At 39.7% G+C, this 17,776-nt stretch overlaps 2 protein-coding genes across 2 annotated transcripts; both read right to left on the reverse strand.

Annotated features, from left to right (window-relative positions):
• Positions 1-630: 630 nt before the first annotated feature.
• LOC132038096 (uncharacterized) lies at positions 631-1,191 on the reverse strand. The gene has a single exon (XM_059428819.1). The coding sequence runs from the start codon at positions 1,189-1,191 to the stop codon at positions 631-633; it is 561 nt and encodes a 186-aa protein (XP_059284802.1).
• A 264-nt stretch (positions 1,192-1,455) lies between these two features.
• On the reverse strand, positions 1,456-5,475 carry LOC132038097 (uncharacterized). Its single transcript, XM_059428820.1, has 3 exons — positions 5,446-5,475; positions 2,167-2,280; positions 1,456-1,851 (listed from the first exon to the last, which is right to left on the reverse strand). Exons 1-3 carry the CDS (start codon positions 5,473-5,475, stop codon positions 1,456-1,458), a joined length of 540 nt encoding a protein of 179 aa, XP_059284803.1.
• Between the last annotated feature and the right edge of the window lie 12,301 nt (positions 5,476-17,776).

The raw sequence follows: 17,776 nt of genomic DNA on the forward strand, positions 1-17,776 counted from the left end.
TACCTCAAACTTCATGGATGGCATAGCCTCTTCGCTTTCTGGATCTCATGTTCCGAAGGTTCTGACACAAATTGCTAGTGAGAAAATGACAAAAAGATACAATAATTAATGTGGTTTGAATTAATGTGATCCTACATCAACAGATAACGACCGACACTTTATGATCAAATGAAAAAAAAAGTTACCAAATGGAACACGACCTCTTCAAAATTAGGTTAGGAACCTTTTTTATGTTGTGAAAATATGTAGGAAAATAATAACCTTTCATATTCAAGCCGAAATGCAACATGGGAGCTTTGGAAGGCACAAACTTCTGAGATCTGGTTTCAGTGCTTTGCGAGTGCAAAACACTGACTCATGTATCTTATTTTGGGTGTTTTACGGTGCTAAGCACCATCAGTCAGTGCTTTCTGAAAATTTCTTCATATCTTTTGACTTTACTAATTGAGAATCATTATTTGTTGTTGTTTTTTTTTTGTTTTTTTTTTTTGGCAATTAAGTAAACTTTCATTATTAAAGTGGATATGTACACATAATGAAAATTGATGCAGATTGGACAAAGAGCCCCAACCATGCATTTCCTTGCATTACTACCGCCAAACTATTTAGCTAAGGATTAAAGTCCACCAATTATAATCGACTAGCTAGCTCAGTGTTGCCTCTGCTTCTAACAAAAACTTCCTGAATCACCTGCATAACAAGGTCATCTGCTTCGCTCCTCTTGGCCTGAAATACCCTATGGTTCCTTTCCCTCCATATAACATATATGCATCCAAAGAAAGGCATTTTATATATCATTAAACTTGCACTCTTGCCTTTATCATGTGTGTTTGCCCAATTAACTTCATCTTGCCATGGTAATATCTGCCTATTCATCACTTGCCACTGTAATAACTTGTACCAAATATGTCTACTAGGTTGACATTCAAAAAACAAATGTTTTAGGCTCTCATCAGTAGTGGTGCATAGAGAACATGTCTGTTCCTTGATAATTCCCCATCTCATCAATCTATCTTTGGTATACAACTTCTCATGAACATCAAGAAGTAGTATGAACAGCCATTTGGGATGTCCTAAGTTGTTACACCATAGTCGATGTCCTAAGTTGTTACACCATAGTCTCCTCCATGCTACCTTCTGGAATGGCCCCATCATCTTCACATACATCTTGTGAATGGAAAACACCCTCATGTTTCATATGCCATCAACAGTTAGTCCAGCTTCCTCAAGATATTTCTTGGGTTTGAAACTTTGAGGGTCATCCATGCTTCCTATTTTGGTTCCACCTCCATGACTTGTTTCTTCTTTATATAGTAGGCATGCATCTATGTCACTCATAGCTTATCCTTTTTAACACAGAGATTCCATAATAGTTTGCAAATCGCAGCCTTGTTCTATACAAAAATCTCCATTAAATTCAGTCCTCCTACTGTATTGGATAGACATAGTTTTTTTTCAAGCAATTAAAGCATTTTTAGATTCTCTAACAGTCCCTGTCCACAAGAATTGTCTACATACAACCTCAATCTTCTTGACAATCTCCTCGGGCAAGACAAATATTTGGGACCAGCAAATTAGTATTGAGAATAGCACTGCCATTATTAGTTGTACCCTTCCTGCATATGTTAGCAATTTTGAAGTCCATGAGGTGATTCTTCCCAGCATTTTCTCCAACAGTTGTGCACATTGGCCAACATTCAATCTCTTACTACTCAAAGGGATACCTAAGTATTTTATAGGTAATGTCCCCTGTGAGAATCCCAGTATGTCTAGTATTTGTTGTTGTTCTGTATCTTTAATCCCTCCAAAAAACACAACACTTTTATCTAGGTTTGCTATAAGCCTAGAAGCCTGTGAGAATAGTTGAAAGCAATTGAAAACCAAATGTACAAAAGTGGTGTCCCCTCTACAAACAGTAATAAGTCATCAACAAGTCCAATTGAATGATATGAAATCTCTCACATTTTGGGTGGTAGTTAAAGTCTGGTATATTGCTCAGAGTCTTAAGGAGTCTATTCAAGTATTCCATCTGTTGGCATCAGCTAAACTAATGCATATATGAGTTTTGATGATTGGAAAACGGTCAAACAATGATTGACAAAAGATCACATTGATTTATACCATGAAGAAGACAAACTAGATCAAGATATATATGAGAACGCACACGAATAATTGAACAGAGCTAGACATCTGGAAGAAGGAACCAGAAGTTCCAAACACAAGTGCAATGTTTGAATAAGCAAGGATGTAGCGCACATTGAACAAGTTCAACGATCTGATCTATCGCAAAAGAAGAGTTGCAAGCAATGCATATGAATCAGGTTCACAGACATGGTCTATCAGATACAGACAAGTAGACAAGATAAAGTGACCTAACCTACAAAGATGTTCAGTGTACAGTATGAATAATCTATGAATAGAGCATCTGAACAAGGCGGAAAAAGGGAGAGAAGATGAAGATTAGATGACTCGGTCTCAGAGCAGTTAAAAGAGAAAAATACAAAAAGTGTATAAACATGTTCTATACTAAGGAGTCATCAGTTGAGGAGATTAGAAAAACAAAGATAATGAAGATGAGGAGAGGAGGTGAAGTGACTCAGACTCAGAAGACAATGTTCAAAAGAAAGAAATTGTTCAGCTAAAGAGTTTGTAGACAAAGCACTTAAATCAGGTTAAACAGACGAACCGGGTCTGAAAACATGTTCCAACACAGATGCAAGAACATAATCAAATTCAAATAAGTTATCACTGGCAGAGAAGGAATAAAAATAGAACAAGCAAGACAACATGTTCACACAGGTCATCATGTGCAGTGGATAAGTATCACGACCCCACTAGACGCCATGACGGGTACCCGGTACTAGCTTACCGAGCTCCTCTGGTCTAACATTCCATTTTCACTACAAAGTGGGACATATAGACAATTTATACATATTTTACTGAATATAGTCATCAATAGCTATACCCGTAAGCATATGTCAATAAGCTTTACCAAAATATTATACAACAACAAGGACGAACAAAGTTACAAAACATCTATCCACGTACGTCTGTCTACGAGCCTCTAAATAAGATACATAAATCCACAAGGACGGGGTAGGATTTCACCATGCCCAAATATGTACACAAGAGTAGTACTAATAAGCTGTAGCCCCGAAACAACTGGAGCTCTCCCAAGATGTCGCTGACGAAGCTCCTAAGGATCAGTCGCGTCTACCTATCTACCACGGTACGAACCCGACGTCCATAAAGAGAGTGACGTCGGCATACGAGCGAGTACGAGTATGTAAGTCATGAATAGTAACATAGTAAGAGATACCGAACATGGAGTATAACATAAAGAAAAATATGGAGCATAACATGAGATAAAGGAATAACACAAATCGTACATATGATTGCCTCTTATGCGGTACCATGCTTAGCTTTTCATAAAATCATTCTCATACATATGTTTCATAATAAGTCTTGTGAACTTGCATGTTCTCGATCCGTATATACATATATCCTATTAATTGCGCGAACGTGCGTACCGATCCATAAATATAATATATTTCCGAGGAACGAACGGCCCGATCCATTTAACCATATATCCCGCGTCCGAGCATCCCGCGTCCAGGACGATATCATAATATACCAACCGATCAGGTGGCTAGGCGTATATAGCACCTCGCCCTTATATATATATATATATATATATATATATATATATATATATATATATATATATATATATATATATATATATATACATACATACATACATATAATTATATTATAACGTAAGTAGCATACATAAGAGCCCAAAGAACGCTATGACTCTATCGGAGTGACGTAAGGTCAGTAACCTCTGATTATATTATGGAATAATCATCATCGCTCGATCTCACCTTAAAGGGACAATTATTGTAAGGTAAGATCAACAACAATGAATAAAATCGAAGAAATCAAGAAAATAGCTCAATATTCTCATATCATCATTGGATTCACAACTTGAGACTTTTAAACGTAAAATCATCATTATCATTGTAATCATCATAGAAACATTCTCATCTTTAACATCGTGAGAAGCTTTAAGAATCATGAACTTCTAGCTTTTGAAAACAAGGAGGTTATGGAAACATTTATGGAATCAAAACATTGGAATCATGCCTTTGCAAGAAAGGGACGAGCCTTAGCATACCTGCTCAACCTCTTATTAGCTACGCTTATCCATCCGAGCTTGTAAATCTACATTCGAGAGGATTCACACTAATGTTAGACTCATTATCATACACTTGCCCTAAGTTTTCAAATCAAACTATTTTATATCCTGCCGAAAATAGGGCAGTATCTCCCCTGTTTATATGCCTAGCCCGCAATCTCAATTCAGCAACCAACAACGACAACAACAATACCAACATCAACCATAATATTCTCAATACCAAAATACTTCATAAACATCCCATATGGTGTTTATCCCATATTTCCACCAACAACATTATTTTATAAATATTTAACAACTCTATCTTCTAAATAAACCAAGATTAGTATTAATTATAAGAGATTTATACCTTTCTCCCGATAATATTGCTATATCTTCACTTCTTCACCTTGAGCTTAGGCCACAACGCGCCGCTATACGATTTTGTAATCGCAACTATACACTATCCAGATCAGAATTATGCCTGGTTTTGGCTTAAAAGTGGGTATTGGGAGTTTGGGGAAATTTCCAGAAGATTAGAGAGGATTTGGGGTGTTTTGGCTGAGGAAATAAGAGGGGTGACCCTTTTTTATAACGGTCCAGGTTCTGCCAGGACCGACTTAAAATTTACTCAGCGCGTTCGTGCTGCTACGTGGCGTGTTCGCGCTGAGTTGCAGGGTCTTGCCCTGCTCGTTCGCACCACCTTCTAGCGCGTTCGCGCAGGGTTAATATCCTTCCCTGACAGCCGATCTTAAAACACGCATAACGTTTGATCCCGATATCGTATGAGGACCCACGACCTATGGTTGGAAAGCTATTTCAATTATCTACAACTTTAATTTTTGGTGTGTTTCCAAACTCGTAACTGATAATGGCATTTTGTCCTCTTTAAGTCAGATCGTCCGAAAACATCTCCTTAAATTATCCTTTTGGAAGGCTTATGCCCACATTTGGCTTAAGGGTCCTTCTTACGACTTGCTTAATTTTCCATGTACTACTCATATAATATAATCTTCATCCTTAATCCTTGCATGACTTTACTCTTCTTTGAGCTCATACTAAGCCGTCTACAGTCTTGGTAGCGCGAAATTTTTCGGGATGTAACATTCCTCCCCCCGTAGGAACATTCGTCCTCGAATGTTAAGCTCTTAGGGACTCCTACAAAAAAAAAATTGCCAAAGTTTCTCCTTTAATTGTACCACTACTATCCTGTCATAGCAATCCTAAATTCGGCCAAGAAATCACTTTAGAGAAGCATTACATACCTGAGGGTGCTGATGGCTCTGTCTGCACATCTTCTGGAGGCGGAAATAAATGCGGGTACCTAGACTTCATATCTTCCTCAGCTTCCCAAGTCATTTCTTCTCTGTTATTATTCCTCCATAGGACTTTGACTGAAGTTACGTCCTTGATTCAAAGCCTTCGACTTGCCTATCCGTAATAGAAACCGTACTTCCTCACAAAGACTTCTTGATTTGTACATCGTCTACATGTACAATCCTGGAGGGATCTCCAACACACTTGCGTAGCATGGATACGTGAAACACTGGTGGACTGATTCTAATTCTGGAGGAAAATCCAACTCATACGCTACTTGACCTATCTTGCGCACAATCTCATAAGGTCCAATATACCGAGGACTAAGCTTCCCTTTCTTGCCAAATCTCATCACGCCTTTCATCGGTGATACTTTCAAGAATACCCAATCATTAACTTTGAATTCCAAGTTTCACCGATGGTTGTCCGCGTAGGATTTTTGATGACTCTGAGTTGTTAGTAGTCGTTCTTGAATAAGCTTGACCTTTTCTACCGCTCGCTGAATCAAATACGGCCCACTAACTTTGTCTCTCCTACTTCAAACCATCCAATAAGCGATCTACACTTTCTCCCGTACAGAGCTTCATATGGGGCCATCTGAATACTAGAGTGATAGCTATTGTTGTACGCAAATTCAATAAGTAGCAAGTAATCATCCCAATTGCCTCCAAAATCTAGCATGCATGCTCTCAGCATATCTTCAAGGGTTTGGATAGTGCGCTCCGCCTGCCCGTCAGTTTGCGGGTGGAATGCCGTACTAAGTCTCACTTGCGTTCCCAAACCTTCTTGGAAGGATCTCTGGAAATTAGCCATAAATTGTGCTCCTCTATCCGTAATAATAGACACTGGAACACCGTGAAGGCGCACTATCTCTTTGATATATAACTTTGCATAATCTTCAGCTAAATACGTCGTTCTGACTGGCAGAAAATGGGCTGACTTTGTAAGTCTATCCACTATCACCCATATAGAATCATACTTACGCCGGGAACGAGGTAAGCCTGTAATGAAGTCCATGTTAATCGCCTCCCATTTCCAAGTTGGAATCTCTATAGCTTGTAGTAATCCTCCCGGCTTCTGATGCTCCATCTTGACCTGTTGGCAATTAGGACATTGGGCCACGAACTTCGCTATATCCTTTTTCATGTCGTCCCACCAATATATAGATTTAAGATCATGGTAAATCCTTTTCGCTCCTGGATGGACGGAATAACGAGAGTAATGGGCTTCCTCCAAGACCTGTCGATGTAGTCCTGTCACATTAGGAACACATAATCTTCCTCGATATCTGAGGACTCCATCCGCAGGGACGTCAAATTATGACTTCTCTTTCTGGGAAAGCACATCACTATAATGAACTAACACAGAGTCTTCGTATTGGCCCTTCTTTACTTCCTCAACTAAGGATGAAACAGCTAAGTCTTGAACAAAGGATTTCCGCACTGCCCGAGTCCGTCAAGTGAACTCTTAGGATGGCTAGCTGTTGAAGTTCCCGAGCTAGCTCCCTCTTTTATGGCTGAACATCACATAGACTACCCATGGATTTGCGGCTGAGCACATTCGCCTTTCCCGGGTGGTATAAAATGCTCACATCATAATCCTTTAACAACTCCAACCATCGCCGTTGTCGTAAGTTCAGTTCCTTCTATTTGAAGATATATTGTAGGCTCTTATGATTTGTATAAATGTCCACATGAACACCATATAAATAGTGTTTCCATATCTTCAATGCATGAATAACTACAGCCAATTCTAGGTCATGGGTCGGATAATTCTTCTCGTGTTTCTGCAAAATCGCCGTGAGGCATAAGCTATTACTTTGCCATGCTGCATCAACACACAACCCAGTCCAACACCTGAAGCATCATAGTAAATAACATAGCCCTCCGATCCTTCAGGGAGTGTCAGGACTGGGGACGAAGTCAACCTATTTTTCAGCTCCTGAAAGCTGCGCTCACACGCATCTGTCCACTGAAACTTAGCCGATTTCTGAGTCAGCTTCGTCAGTGGTACAGTGATGGAAGAAAATCCTTCTACAAATCTCCTATAGTAACCGGACAACCCCAGGAAACTACGGACCTCTGTAGGCATTATAGGCCTTGGCCAATTCTTCACAGCTTCAATCTTCTGAGTGTCCACTTGAATACCATCAGCCGAAATAATGTGCCCCAGAAAAGTCACAGAATTCAGCCAAAATTCACATTTCAAAAATTTGGCATATAACTCCCAAGCTCGAAGGATTCCAAGGACGGTACGTAAATAGTCTGCATGCTCTGCCTCCGATTGAGAATACACCAGAATACATCGATGAACACAATTACAAATAGATCCAAGAAAGGCCTAATACATTATTCATTAAGTTCATGAATACTGCTGGAGCATTAGTCAACCCAAATGACATCACTCGAAACTCATAATGGCCAAATCTGGTTCGGAAGGCTATTTTTGGGATATCGTGTTCCTTAACCCTTACTTGGTGGTATCCTGATCTCAGATCTATTTTTGAGAACCACTTGGCTCCCTGCAACTGATCGAATAAATCATCAATCCTTGAAAGTGGGTATTTGTTCTTTATTGTCACCTTGTTCAGTTGTCTATAGTCAATACACAGGCGTAAAGAACCATCCTTCTTTCTTATGAACAACACAGGCGCTCCCCTTGGCGATGAACTTGGTCTAATATAGCCTTTTTCAAGCAAATCCTTTAGTTGTGCCTTTAATTTCTTCAATTTCGCAGGGGCTAATCGATATGGGGGAATAGATATAGGCTTAGTGTCCGGCAACACATCGATAGTAAACTCAATCTCTCATTCTGGTGGAAGACCTGGAAGCTCGTCTGGGAACACGTCTGGAAACTCATTCACTATAGGAACGGATTGAAGAGTCGGCAGTTTTGCTTCTATGTCTTGAACCTGAACCAGATGATAAATATATCCTTTGGCAATCATCTTTATCCCTTTGAGGTAGGAAATAAACCTACCTCTCGGAGACGCTGCATTACCTTTCCATTCCAGCACTGGTTCTCCTGGGAACTGGAATCGAACCACCTTCATTCTACAATCAACGTTAGCGTAACAGGAGGCTAGCCAATCCATACCCATAATAACGTCAAAATCTAACATCTCCAGCTCATGTAGGTCAGCAGTAGTATGACGATCGCAAACTACGATCACACAATCCCTATATACCCGCCTGGCTACTACTGGGTCTCCTACAGGTGTAGCCACCTCAAAAGGTTTGATTGGCTCGTGTCTCATCCCAATACGATTAGCAACATAAGGAGTAATATATGATATAGTAGAACCTGGATCAATTAACGCATACACGTCATAGGAGAATACCAATATTATACCTGTAACAACATCTAGGGAAGATTCAAGATCCTGCCGTCCTGCTAGTGCATATATACAGTTCTGAGGGCCGCTTGAACTAGGTGCTCCTCATATGCCTCGGCCACAGCCTGCTGGAGCCTGGGAAGTTTGTCCAGGAGGGCGCACGGATGATGATGAACCAATTGCTGATCCGGCGGGCTGAGCCTTGTCTCCGCCATTCTTCAGTGGACAATCACGCATCAAACGGCCAACTCGACTGCAGGCATAACAAGCGCCTTAACCCATACAGCACATTCTAGAATGTGGCCTTCCATACTGAGTACACCGTGGTAGGGGTGGTCTCGTCCTGCTAGAATCGCCTTTGTACTGGGACCCTGAAACTCTAGAACTCTGGCCTGGTCCGGAATAGATAGGACGGTCAAATCTTTCACCCACAAATTGAGGGGGTGTGCTGGCCATTGATTGGCCTGAACACCTGGAATATTGTTGTTTCTGCCCTCCTCTATACTCACTGCTAGCAACAAAAGATCTAGTCTTTTTTCTGCGCCCCCTATCAGAATCACGTTCACCTCTCTGTGGCTGCTGCTGCTCCTCCAGGTTCTGGGCATGGGCCTGAATGCGAGCAATATCCATCCCGTCTTGAAGTAAGGCCGTCAAGCATTCCTTAAACAAATGTGGCTCCAACCCACTCACAAATCGATGCACACGATCTCCCATGACGGCTACTATGGCTGGGGCGTACCTGGCCAAAGAATTAAAGCGGAGGCTGTATTCCCGAGCGCTCATATCCCCTTGCTTGAGATTTAAAAATTTATCGGCTCGGGCCTGTCGAACCTCCAATGCTAAATAATATCGCAGAAAAGCTTCTGTGAATTCTTGCCAAACTGGGGGATGTGCATTTACTCCCAGCGAAGATATCCAATCATTATACCACTGGACGGCTACATCCCGCAATCTATACGAAGCCAATTCTACTGACTCCGTATCCAAAGCATGTATTATCCGCAGCGTCCTCAGCATCTCGTCTATAAAGCCTTGTGGGTCTTCATCGAGTTTCGACCCGTAGAACTCTGGAGGATTCAGGCTGATAAAATCGCGGGCTCTTGCACTCACCGCCCTATCACCTTGGCCCGCACCTTGCCGCTGAGCCTGCGCGGCAACCAACTGGGTCAGCAACTGAATAGCTTCTGTTATCTACTGGCCCGGAGCTCCTGGCGGTGGAACTAGAGGTGCTGGGGCTGGAGCTGAAGCTCTTTCCTACTCCGCTGACACGGGTGGAGCATGAGAGGTCTGAGAGGGAACTTCGTTATGAGACTCGCCCTCTTCTACCTTCGCCGGTGGCTCCTATTCAACTCTTCTTTCGGCCACCATCTTGCCCTTTTGGGCCGCTGTAGCTTTCCTTTTCACAGGCATTGTTGAAATCATAACACATGATTAAGAAAGGAGGAGAACCTGATAACATGGCTCTATCGTATGATCTAGGATAAGAAAGAAGGTCAGTTATTCCTAAATGCCCCGCAGCCTCCTGTTTATAAGTGTGGCGCGCTTCATACCCATAAACAGGACTCTACCGGACACGGCTCGCAGACATACCCTAGGACGAACTGCTCTGATACCACTTTTATCACGACCCCACTAGAGGCCATGACGGGTACCCGGTACTAGCTTATCGAGCTCTTCTGGTCTAGCATTCCATTTTCACTACTAAGTGGGCCATATGGACAATTTATACATATTTTACTTAATATAGTCATCAATAGCTATACCCGTAAGCGTATGTCAATAAGCTTTACCAAAATATTATACAACAACAAGGACGAAAAAAGTTACGAAACATCTATCCACGTACGTCTGTCTACGAGCCTCTAAATAAGATACATAAATCCATGAGGACGAGGCAGGATTTCACCATGCCCAAATATGTACACAAGAGTAGTGCCAATAAGCTGTAGCCCCAAGAACAACTGGAGCTCTCCCAAGATGTCATTGACAGAGCTCCTAAGGATCAGACGCGTCTACCTGTCTACCTCCGGGCATGAACGCAGCGACCATAAAAGAGGGGACATCAGTACGAGCAGAATACTCAGTATGTAAGGCATGAATAGTAACATAGTAAGAGATACCGAACATGGAGAATAACATAATGAAAAATATGAAGCATAACATGAGATAAGGGAATAAACTGTACATATGATTTGTTATACCCCATTTTAACCGGAGTCAAAATGGTTTACAACATTTCGGTAATTCCAGGGTTAAATTATAGTTAAGGAGTCGCCACCTAATTATTTATGGTGAATTAGGACACCTAGAGTTGATTAAAATAATTATTTAAAGTTACTCCGTTTTAAAGTCTGCGAAACCAAAAGATTCTAGGCAAGAGTTCAATTAACCTAAAGGGAAGGTATTAAGCATCCTTTAGGATCCATTAAAATGGTTAACCGGCCGGACTTAGAGTTTAAAGGACTAAGTGATGTAACAAATTAAGGCGTAGAATTAGTTCCACAGTAGACTACAACCACTCGAACCAATTTTGGGACATCTAGAGTAAATTAGCGAGTGAAACCAAATACATAAATTAACTAAAAGTTCTAAAGAAAGAATCAGTAGATAACTTTGGAATCAAAATGCTAAGAGTGAAACAGTTTTCCCTTTTTAAATATAGGAGAATGGCCAAAAGCCAAAATCATTTAGTCCTAACTCTTTTAAATCGGGTCATGTTTCGTTTCTTTCTTTTTGATAGAAGAGCATAAGACTTAGGAACAAATCAGATTCTTGGTTTACTTTAAACGACGAGTTCATCTGTTAAATGCTAACCAACTTCAACATTAAAGTGAACGCATTAACCTCCTCTAACAAAGGAACATGTAGTTGAAAAATGAACAGTTAATCACACCAACACAAGTAAACAAACAAGCTGAAATAAACGGAATAATCAACAGCCATGCTCGGCTTTAACGGAGGACAAAACCCCCTTTGCAATTCAACATCTGAATAGTGAAGGCAAGAAAGAAAGAGGACGTGCAGACGCCGTGTGGTAGCGGTGGCGTCGAGTCCCAAAGTGGAACTCTCCAACTCCGGTATTCATGCAAACAAAGAAAGACACCAAAGATAAACATTAGAGAGGGAGATTTTTACATTCAACAGAAAGGTAACGAACCAAGAATTCCTAGTAAACAGTGGCTAAACATAATTCTAAGATGCGTAAGGATTTGAAAAAAAGCACTTTGTTGCATTTGATTATTCCAACAGGTTCATACTGTACGTTCATCTAAAGCAAGTGTTTGCTAGCAAATGACTTGGGTTTGTTAGCAAAGAAAATAAAAAAAAAAACGTAAAGCTCCTAATTCGACTTAAACACATACATAGTTAGACTATATCGAATTGAAGGGAAACAACAAAGAAAGCGAATAACAAGAGGGGAGAGGAAGCACTTGAGAATTATAAAATTGGTCATAGCAATATTCAAACAAAACCTCAAAGATCCCTTGTCCTTAAACTTAAACCCAATCAAAACAATTATAACAAACCAAAAGAAAAAGGTTTGGAATACTTAAACTTTATTAAACAATAGGTCAATATAAATCTTGACAACACTTCAAGCTAGATTTCGCCCACCAGTCCAAATTCACAAATGTCAAGCGTAACACTTTGGTTGAGGCTTGGGACGCAACTCACAAGGGTAATTCTAAAAAAAAAAAAAAAAAAAAAAAACTCTCCACAACAGAATGCCCATTATTTTTATCCAATTCTTAACGCGGAAAACTAATGACAGAATCCTGATATTCAACATATATTTAGTCTTACTACTACACTAGCACGAATTTACTTTAAAAGCAAAATTGGTGTTAATACCATGACATGAACACATAATCCAAATAGAGTACAACTGATTTGTGTTAAACAAAGATTCAAAACACTGATCGCACTAATTTCCTTAAGCAAAGCAGGACACGATATTCCTGTAGAAATAAAACGCTACTGAGATAACGATGAAAGTTAAATGGAAAAACTGACTCATGCTTCAAACATACAGAGGAAGCTAGATATCTAATGAATCGAAACTAAGAGTAATCCACCCGAATTGAAAGTGTGCAAAAATAGCAGAAATGAATCAAACTAAGACATCGGGGTAGTTGACTGAAATACTCATGTATCAAATGGTATGGATTTTTAACATCCCAAGTAAAACATAACGACATACCTCCGGACTACTTTACATATGAATTCTAGCACGAATATTGATAGTTAAACTTTAATAAGAACACGGACTTTATCTCAGTCAAACAATAACTTTTCAGAGGCCAAAAACACGGTAATTGTGATACAGATTTAAATCACAAATGCTAACAACGAGACATTAAAACATGATTTTTTTCTACACGAACAGAACTTTAAAAATAAATCAGAATGGTGTCGGATTTTACCTCTTGTGGGTGCAATGAACTGAGACGGGGCCTCGAATCCACTTTATCGTAATGAACAGATCCAAAACTCGACGAATAAGTTCGAACGTCTCCGTTATGGCTATCAGCCAACGGAGACAGATGAAGTGTTGGAAAGATCCTAAAGTTTTTGAGTAGTAGTCAAAAGATGAGATGGTATGTATGGTATGGCTTCCAGGACCCCCCCTCCTTTCGGCTGAGCGCCTAAGGTAATATTTATAGATGAAGTTGAAATTCTAGGGTTTCATCTTTTTGACTCAGATTCTGGAGCGGGAATTTTTATTTTGTAATGTAGCCGTTTGAATTTTGAACAAAAGCTATTTTACTCTAAAAATCGATTTCTCAGATATGGAGAATCAAAAGCCAAAAAGTCTCTCAACTTCTTCTTGTTTGACCGAATCTTTTAGGCAGAGAAACATCAAAAGATGCTAGAAAGAGACGGTTTTTCTTGAAACGGACCGAACAACTTTGTCCATGGTTGAATCACGGTTGTCTTCAGCACAAAAATGGAATGGAGCGTTGGAGTGGCTGATAGAGAAATATTAGGGTTGGGCTGAAAACGGGTCATTTCTTAATGGGTTTGGATCTTCTTCTTTGTTGGCAGATTTGGGCTATTTCGACGTGAGTTCTATTTAATAAGCTAAGTGGGCTGCTGATTTTGATGATTAATTGGGCTGCTTTGGCCGAAAATTTGGGCCATTGCATTGTTGGCCTTTTCCAATTTCTCATGCTTCTTCATAGAAGTTTATAATTTGGAAAGTGTATGGAATAATCACACAATTAGTAATTAATAATAATAAGGATATAATTCAATGTTACTAATTTATTAATAATAGCAAACTATAAATATATAGATGACGTAATAATAGCGTAAAAAATATTATCTAGCTTAACTTTATGATTAACTAGTGATAAATAGGTGGTAATGTGAGGGTAATATTAAAATATTGATTATAATAAAGTAACGGTACTTGCAAATAATAGCAATAGAATAATAATAACATAGTAATGAGTAAAAGTATTTAGATTATCAATAAAATTAGAAGCCCACGGAACTAAATCGGAATAAACGAGGGACAAAATTGGGTGTCAACATGATTGCCTCTTAAGGCGGGTACCATGCATGCTTAGCTTTTCATAAAATCTTTCTCATACATATGTGTCATAATAGTGCTGCGGAACGTGCAACCCAATCCGTATATATATATATATACTATTGCTGCTGAATGTGCAGCCCGATCCATAAATATAATATAGTGTTGAGGAACGAACGACCCGATCCATTGAACCATATATCCTGCGTCCGGGCATCCCGCGTCCGGGACGATATCATAATATACCAACTGATCAGGTGGCTATGCGTATATAATGCCTCGCCCTTTTTCCCATAACCACATACATACATATAATTATATTATAACATAAGTAGTGTGCATGAGAGCCCAAAGAACGCTATGACTCTATCGGAGTGACGTAAGGTCGGTAACCTCCGATTATATTATGGAATAATCATCATCGCTCTATCTCACCTTGAAGAGACAATTATTGTAAGGTAAGATCAACAACAATGAATAAACTCGAAGAAATCAAGAAAATAGCTCAATATTCTCATATCATCATTGGATTCACAACTTGAGACTTTTAAACGTAAAATCATCATTACCATTATAATCATCATAGAAACATTCTCATCTTTAACATCGTGAGAAGCTTTAAGAATCATGAACTTCTAGCTTTTGAAAACAAGGAGGTTATGGAAACATTTATGGAATCAAAACATAGGAATCATGCCTTTGCAAGAAAGGGACGGGCCTTAACATACCTGCTCGACCTCCTATTAACTACGCTTATCCATCCGAGCTTTGTAAATCTACATTCGAGAGGATTCACACTAATGTTAGACTCATTATCATACACTTGCCCTAAGTTTTCAAATCAAACTATTTTATATCCTGCCGAAAATCGGGCAACATCTCTCCTGTTTATATACCTAGCCCGAAATCTCAATTCAGCAACCAACAATGACAACAACAATACCAATACCAACATCAACCATAATATTCTCAATACCAAAATACTTCATAAACATCCCATATGGTGTTTATCCCATAGTTCCACCAAAAAAATTATTTTATAACTATTTAACAACTCTATCTCCGTAAATAAACCAAGATTAGTATCAATTATAAGAGATTCATACCTTTCTCCCGATAATATTGCTATATCTTCACTTCTCCACCTTGAGCTTAGGCCACAACGCGCCGCTATACGATTTTGTAATCGCAACTATATGCTATCCGGACCGAAATTCGGGAATTATACCTGGTTTTGGCTTAAAAGTGGGTGTTGGGAGTTTGGGGAAATTTCCAGAAGATTAGAGAGGATTTGGGGTGTTTTGGCCGAGGAAATGAGGGGGGTGACCCTTTTTATGACGGTCCAGGTTCTGCCTGGACCGACTTAAAATTTACTCAGCGCGTTCGTGCTTCCACGTGGATCATTCGCGATGAGTTGCAGGGGCAGGGTCTTACCCTGCTCGTTCGCGCCACCTTCTGGCGCGTTGGCGCAGGGTTAATTTCCTGCCCTAACAGCCGATCTTAAAACGCGCATAACATTTGATTCTGATATTGTATGAGGGCCCACGACCTATGGTTGGAAAGCTATTTCAATTATCTACAAGTTTCATTTTTGGTCTGTTTCCAAACTCCAAACTTATAATGGCGTTTTGACCTCTTCAAATCAGATCGTCCGAAAACATCTCCTTAATTATCCTTTTGGAACGCTTATGCCCACATTTGGCTTAAGGGTCCTTCTTACGACTTGCTCAACTTCCCATGTACTACTCATATAATATAATCTTCATCCTTAATCCTTGCATGACTTTACTCTTCTTTGAGCTCATACTAAGCCGTCTACAGTCTTGGTAGCGCGAAATTTTTCGGGATGTAACAATAAGTGACCCAGAAGTGATCAGTGGTGGAGAAGACCAGTTGTAGACACAAAGTTTACAGCTATATGAAACATGTCCGTCAACATGTTCCAACAAAGATCTCGTAAAACAGTTCAACGGCAGATGAAGAATGAAAGAGATTGGTGGAATAGGTACATGAACATATTCTATCTCAGACAGTGCAGGGATTCAGAGGCAGACGAACTAGGTGGATGAAATAGGTTCGTGAACATGTTCCAGGGCAAGTCTTACAGCAACTAGGATTTGCAGAATTATGGAAAGAACTTGGCGGTCAAGTATGAAAGATTCCTTGCCATATTTGTTGGTATTAGTAAGCCTCCTACACGTACAATGAGCAGACTCAACAAGGCAAGAATCCAAATTTTACACAAACCCTACGTGTGTGTCATTGACCGACGAGGAAAGGGTTTTGTGGTAACCGACCTGCGGAGCATCAATGTTATAAATACCCAGGTTCTAAGAAGAAGTTTGCGCACCCACAAAGAGAGAATTCAGAATATTGAGCGAGGAGTTGATTTATCCATCGTATTCAAGAATTTGGGATTGCGTCCCTAGTACAAGAAGATGGATTGAAGGAGCTGTTCCACTGAATAATGTTTTCCAGTTCTTAAGTCTAGAATCTTGTATTAGGTTTGTGCTATCAAAGTGTATCTTTATCAGCTTATTTAGAAGCATAAAAAGTAGATACAAGTGTTGTAACTTCAAGTTAGAGTCTAGCTTGAAGATAGCTTGCTAGCCAGAGGTTGGGTAGCAAGGCTGTTATAGTTGGGATTAGGTTGCAGAGTTTGTAACTTAATTTGCAGTTGGCTCAGTTGTAGTGAAGTTTGGGGGTAAATCCTACAGGTCCGTAGGTCGTGGTTTTTATCACCTTTGAGCCGGGTGATTTCCACGTAAAAATCTTGTTATCCTTTACCTTCCTGTTTGTTTTTATTTCGCAAACACATTTATAGAATATGTTAGGTAACGTGTTCTGTTCATAGGGGAAAAAGTAGGTACACCTTGGGACAGACACTTAGTTCGTGCAAAGCTCACACCATCACCAAGACAAACAAATGTTGTGATAAAGGGCCCCCCTTTCTCAACCCTTTTTTGCTTGAAAAGGTTTCACTGGTGTACCATTTAATATGATGGAATAGGACACAGACTTGACACACAACATAATCCAGTTGATTACCTTGGTAGGAAAATTCAAGCACTGCAAAATTTGCTCAAGAAATATCCATTCCACTAAGTCATAAGCCTTCTGCATATCCACCTTTATCATACACCTAGGACTCACCCCATTCCTCCCATAACCCTTAATCAATTCATGACTTAATATTATGTTGTCTGTAATGACCCTACTAGGCACAAACGCTGACTAATTGTTGTCAATCACTTGGTCCATAACCCCCTGTAGTCTATTAGTAATAATCTTAGAGATGATTTTGTACATTACAGAACAACATGATATTGTTGTTTTACTGGTCTATTCGTCCCCATAAGTTATTATTTTTTTTTGCTGATCACACCCTATTTCATTGGACCAAAAGTAA

This window comes from Lycium ferocissimum, chromosome 11 (assembly GCF_029784015.1).
Source record: "Lycium ferocissimum isolate CSIRO_LF1 chromosome 11, AGI_CSIRO_Lferr_CH_V1, whole genome shotgun sequence".
Classification (NCBI taxonomy): domain Eukaryota; kingdom Viridiplantae; phylum Streptophyta; class Magnoliopsida; order Solanales; family Solanaceae; genus Lycium; species Lycium ferocissimum.

Bases quoted from the DNA above. Each gene is read 5' to 3' on its own strand.
- LOC132038096 (XM_059428819.1), bottom strand. From the start codon at position 1,191: ATGAGGGTGTTTTCCATTCACAAGATGTATGTGAAGATGATGGGGCCA.
- LOC132038097 (XM_059428820.1), bottom strand. From the start codon at position 5,475: ATGTGCAGACAGAGCCATCAGCACCCTCAG. The intron at 2,281-5,445 runs GTATGTAATGCT...CTTTTGCGATAG, and splicing joins AGAGCCATCAGCACCCTCAG to ATCAGATCGTTGAACTTGTT. The intron at 1,852-2,166 runs GTGTGCGTTCTC...CTATTCTCACAG, and splicing joins CTAGCTCTGTTCAATTATTC to GCTTCTAGGCTTATAGCAAA.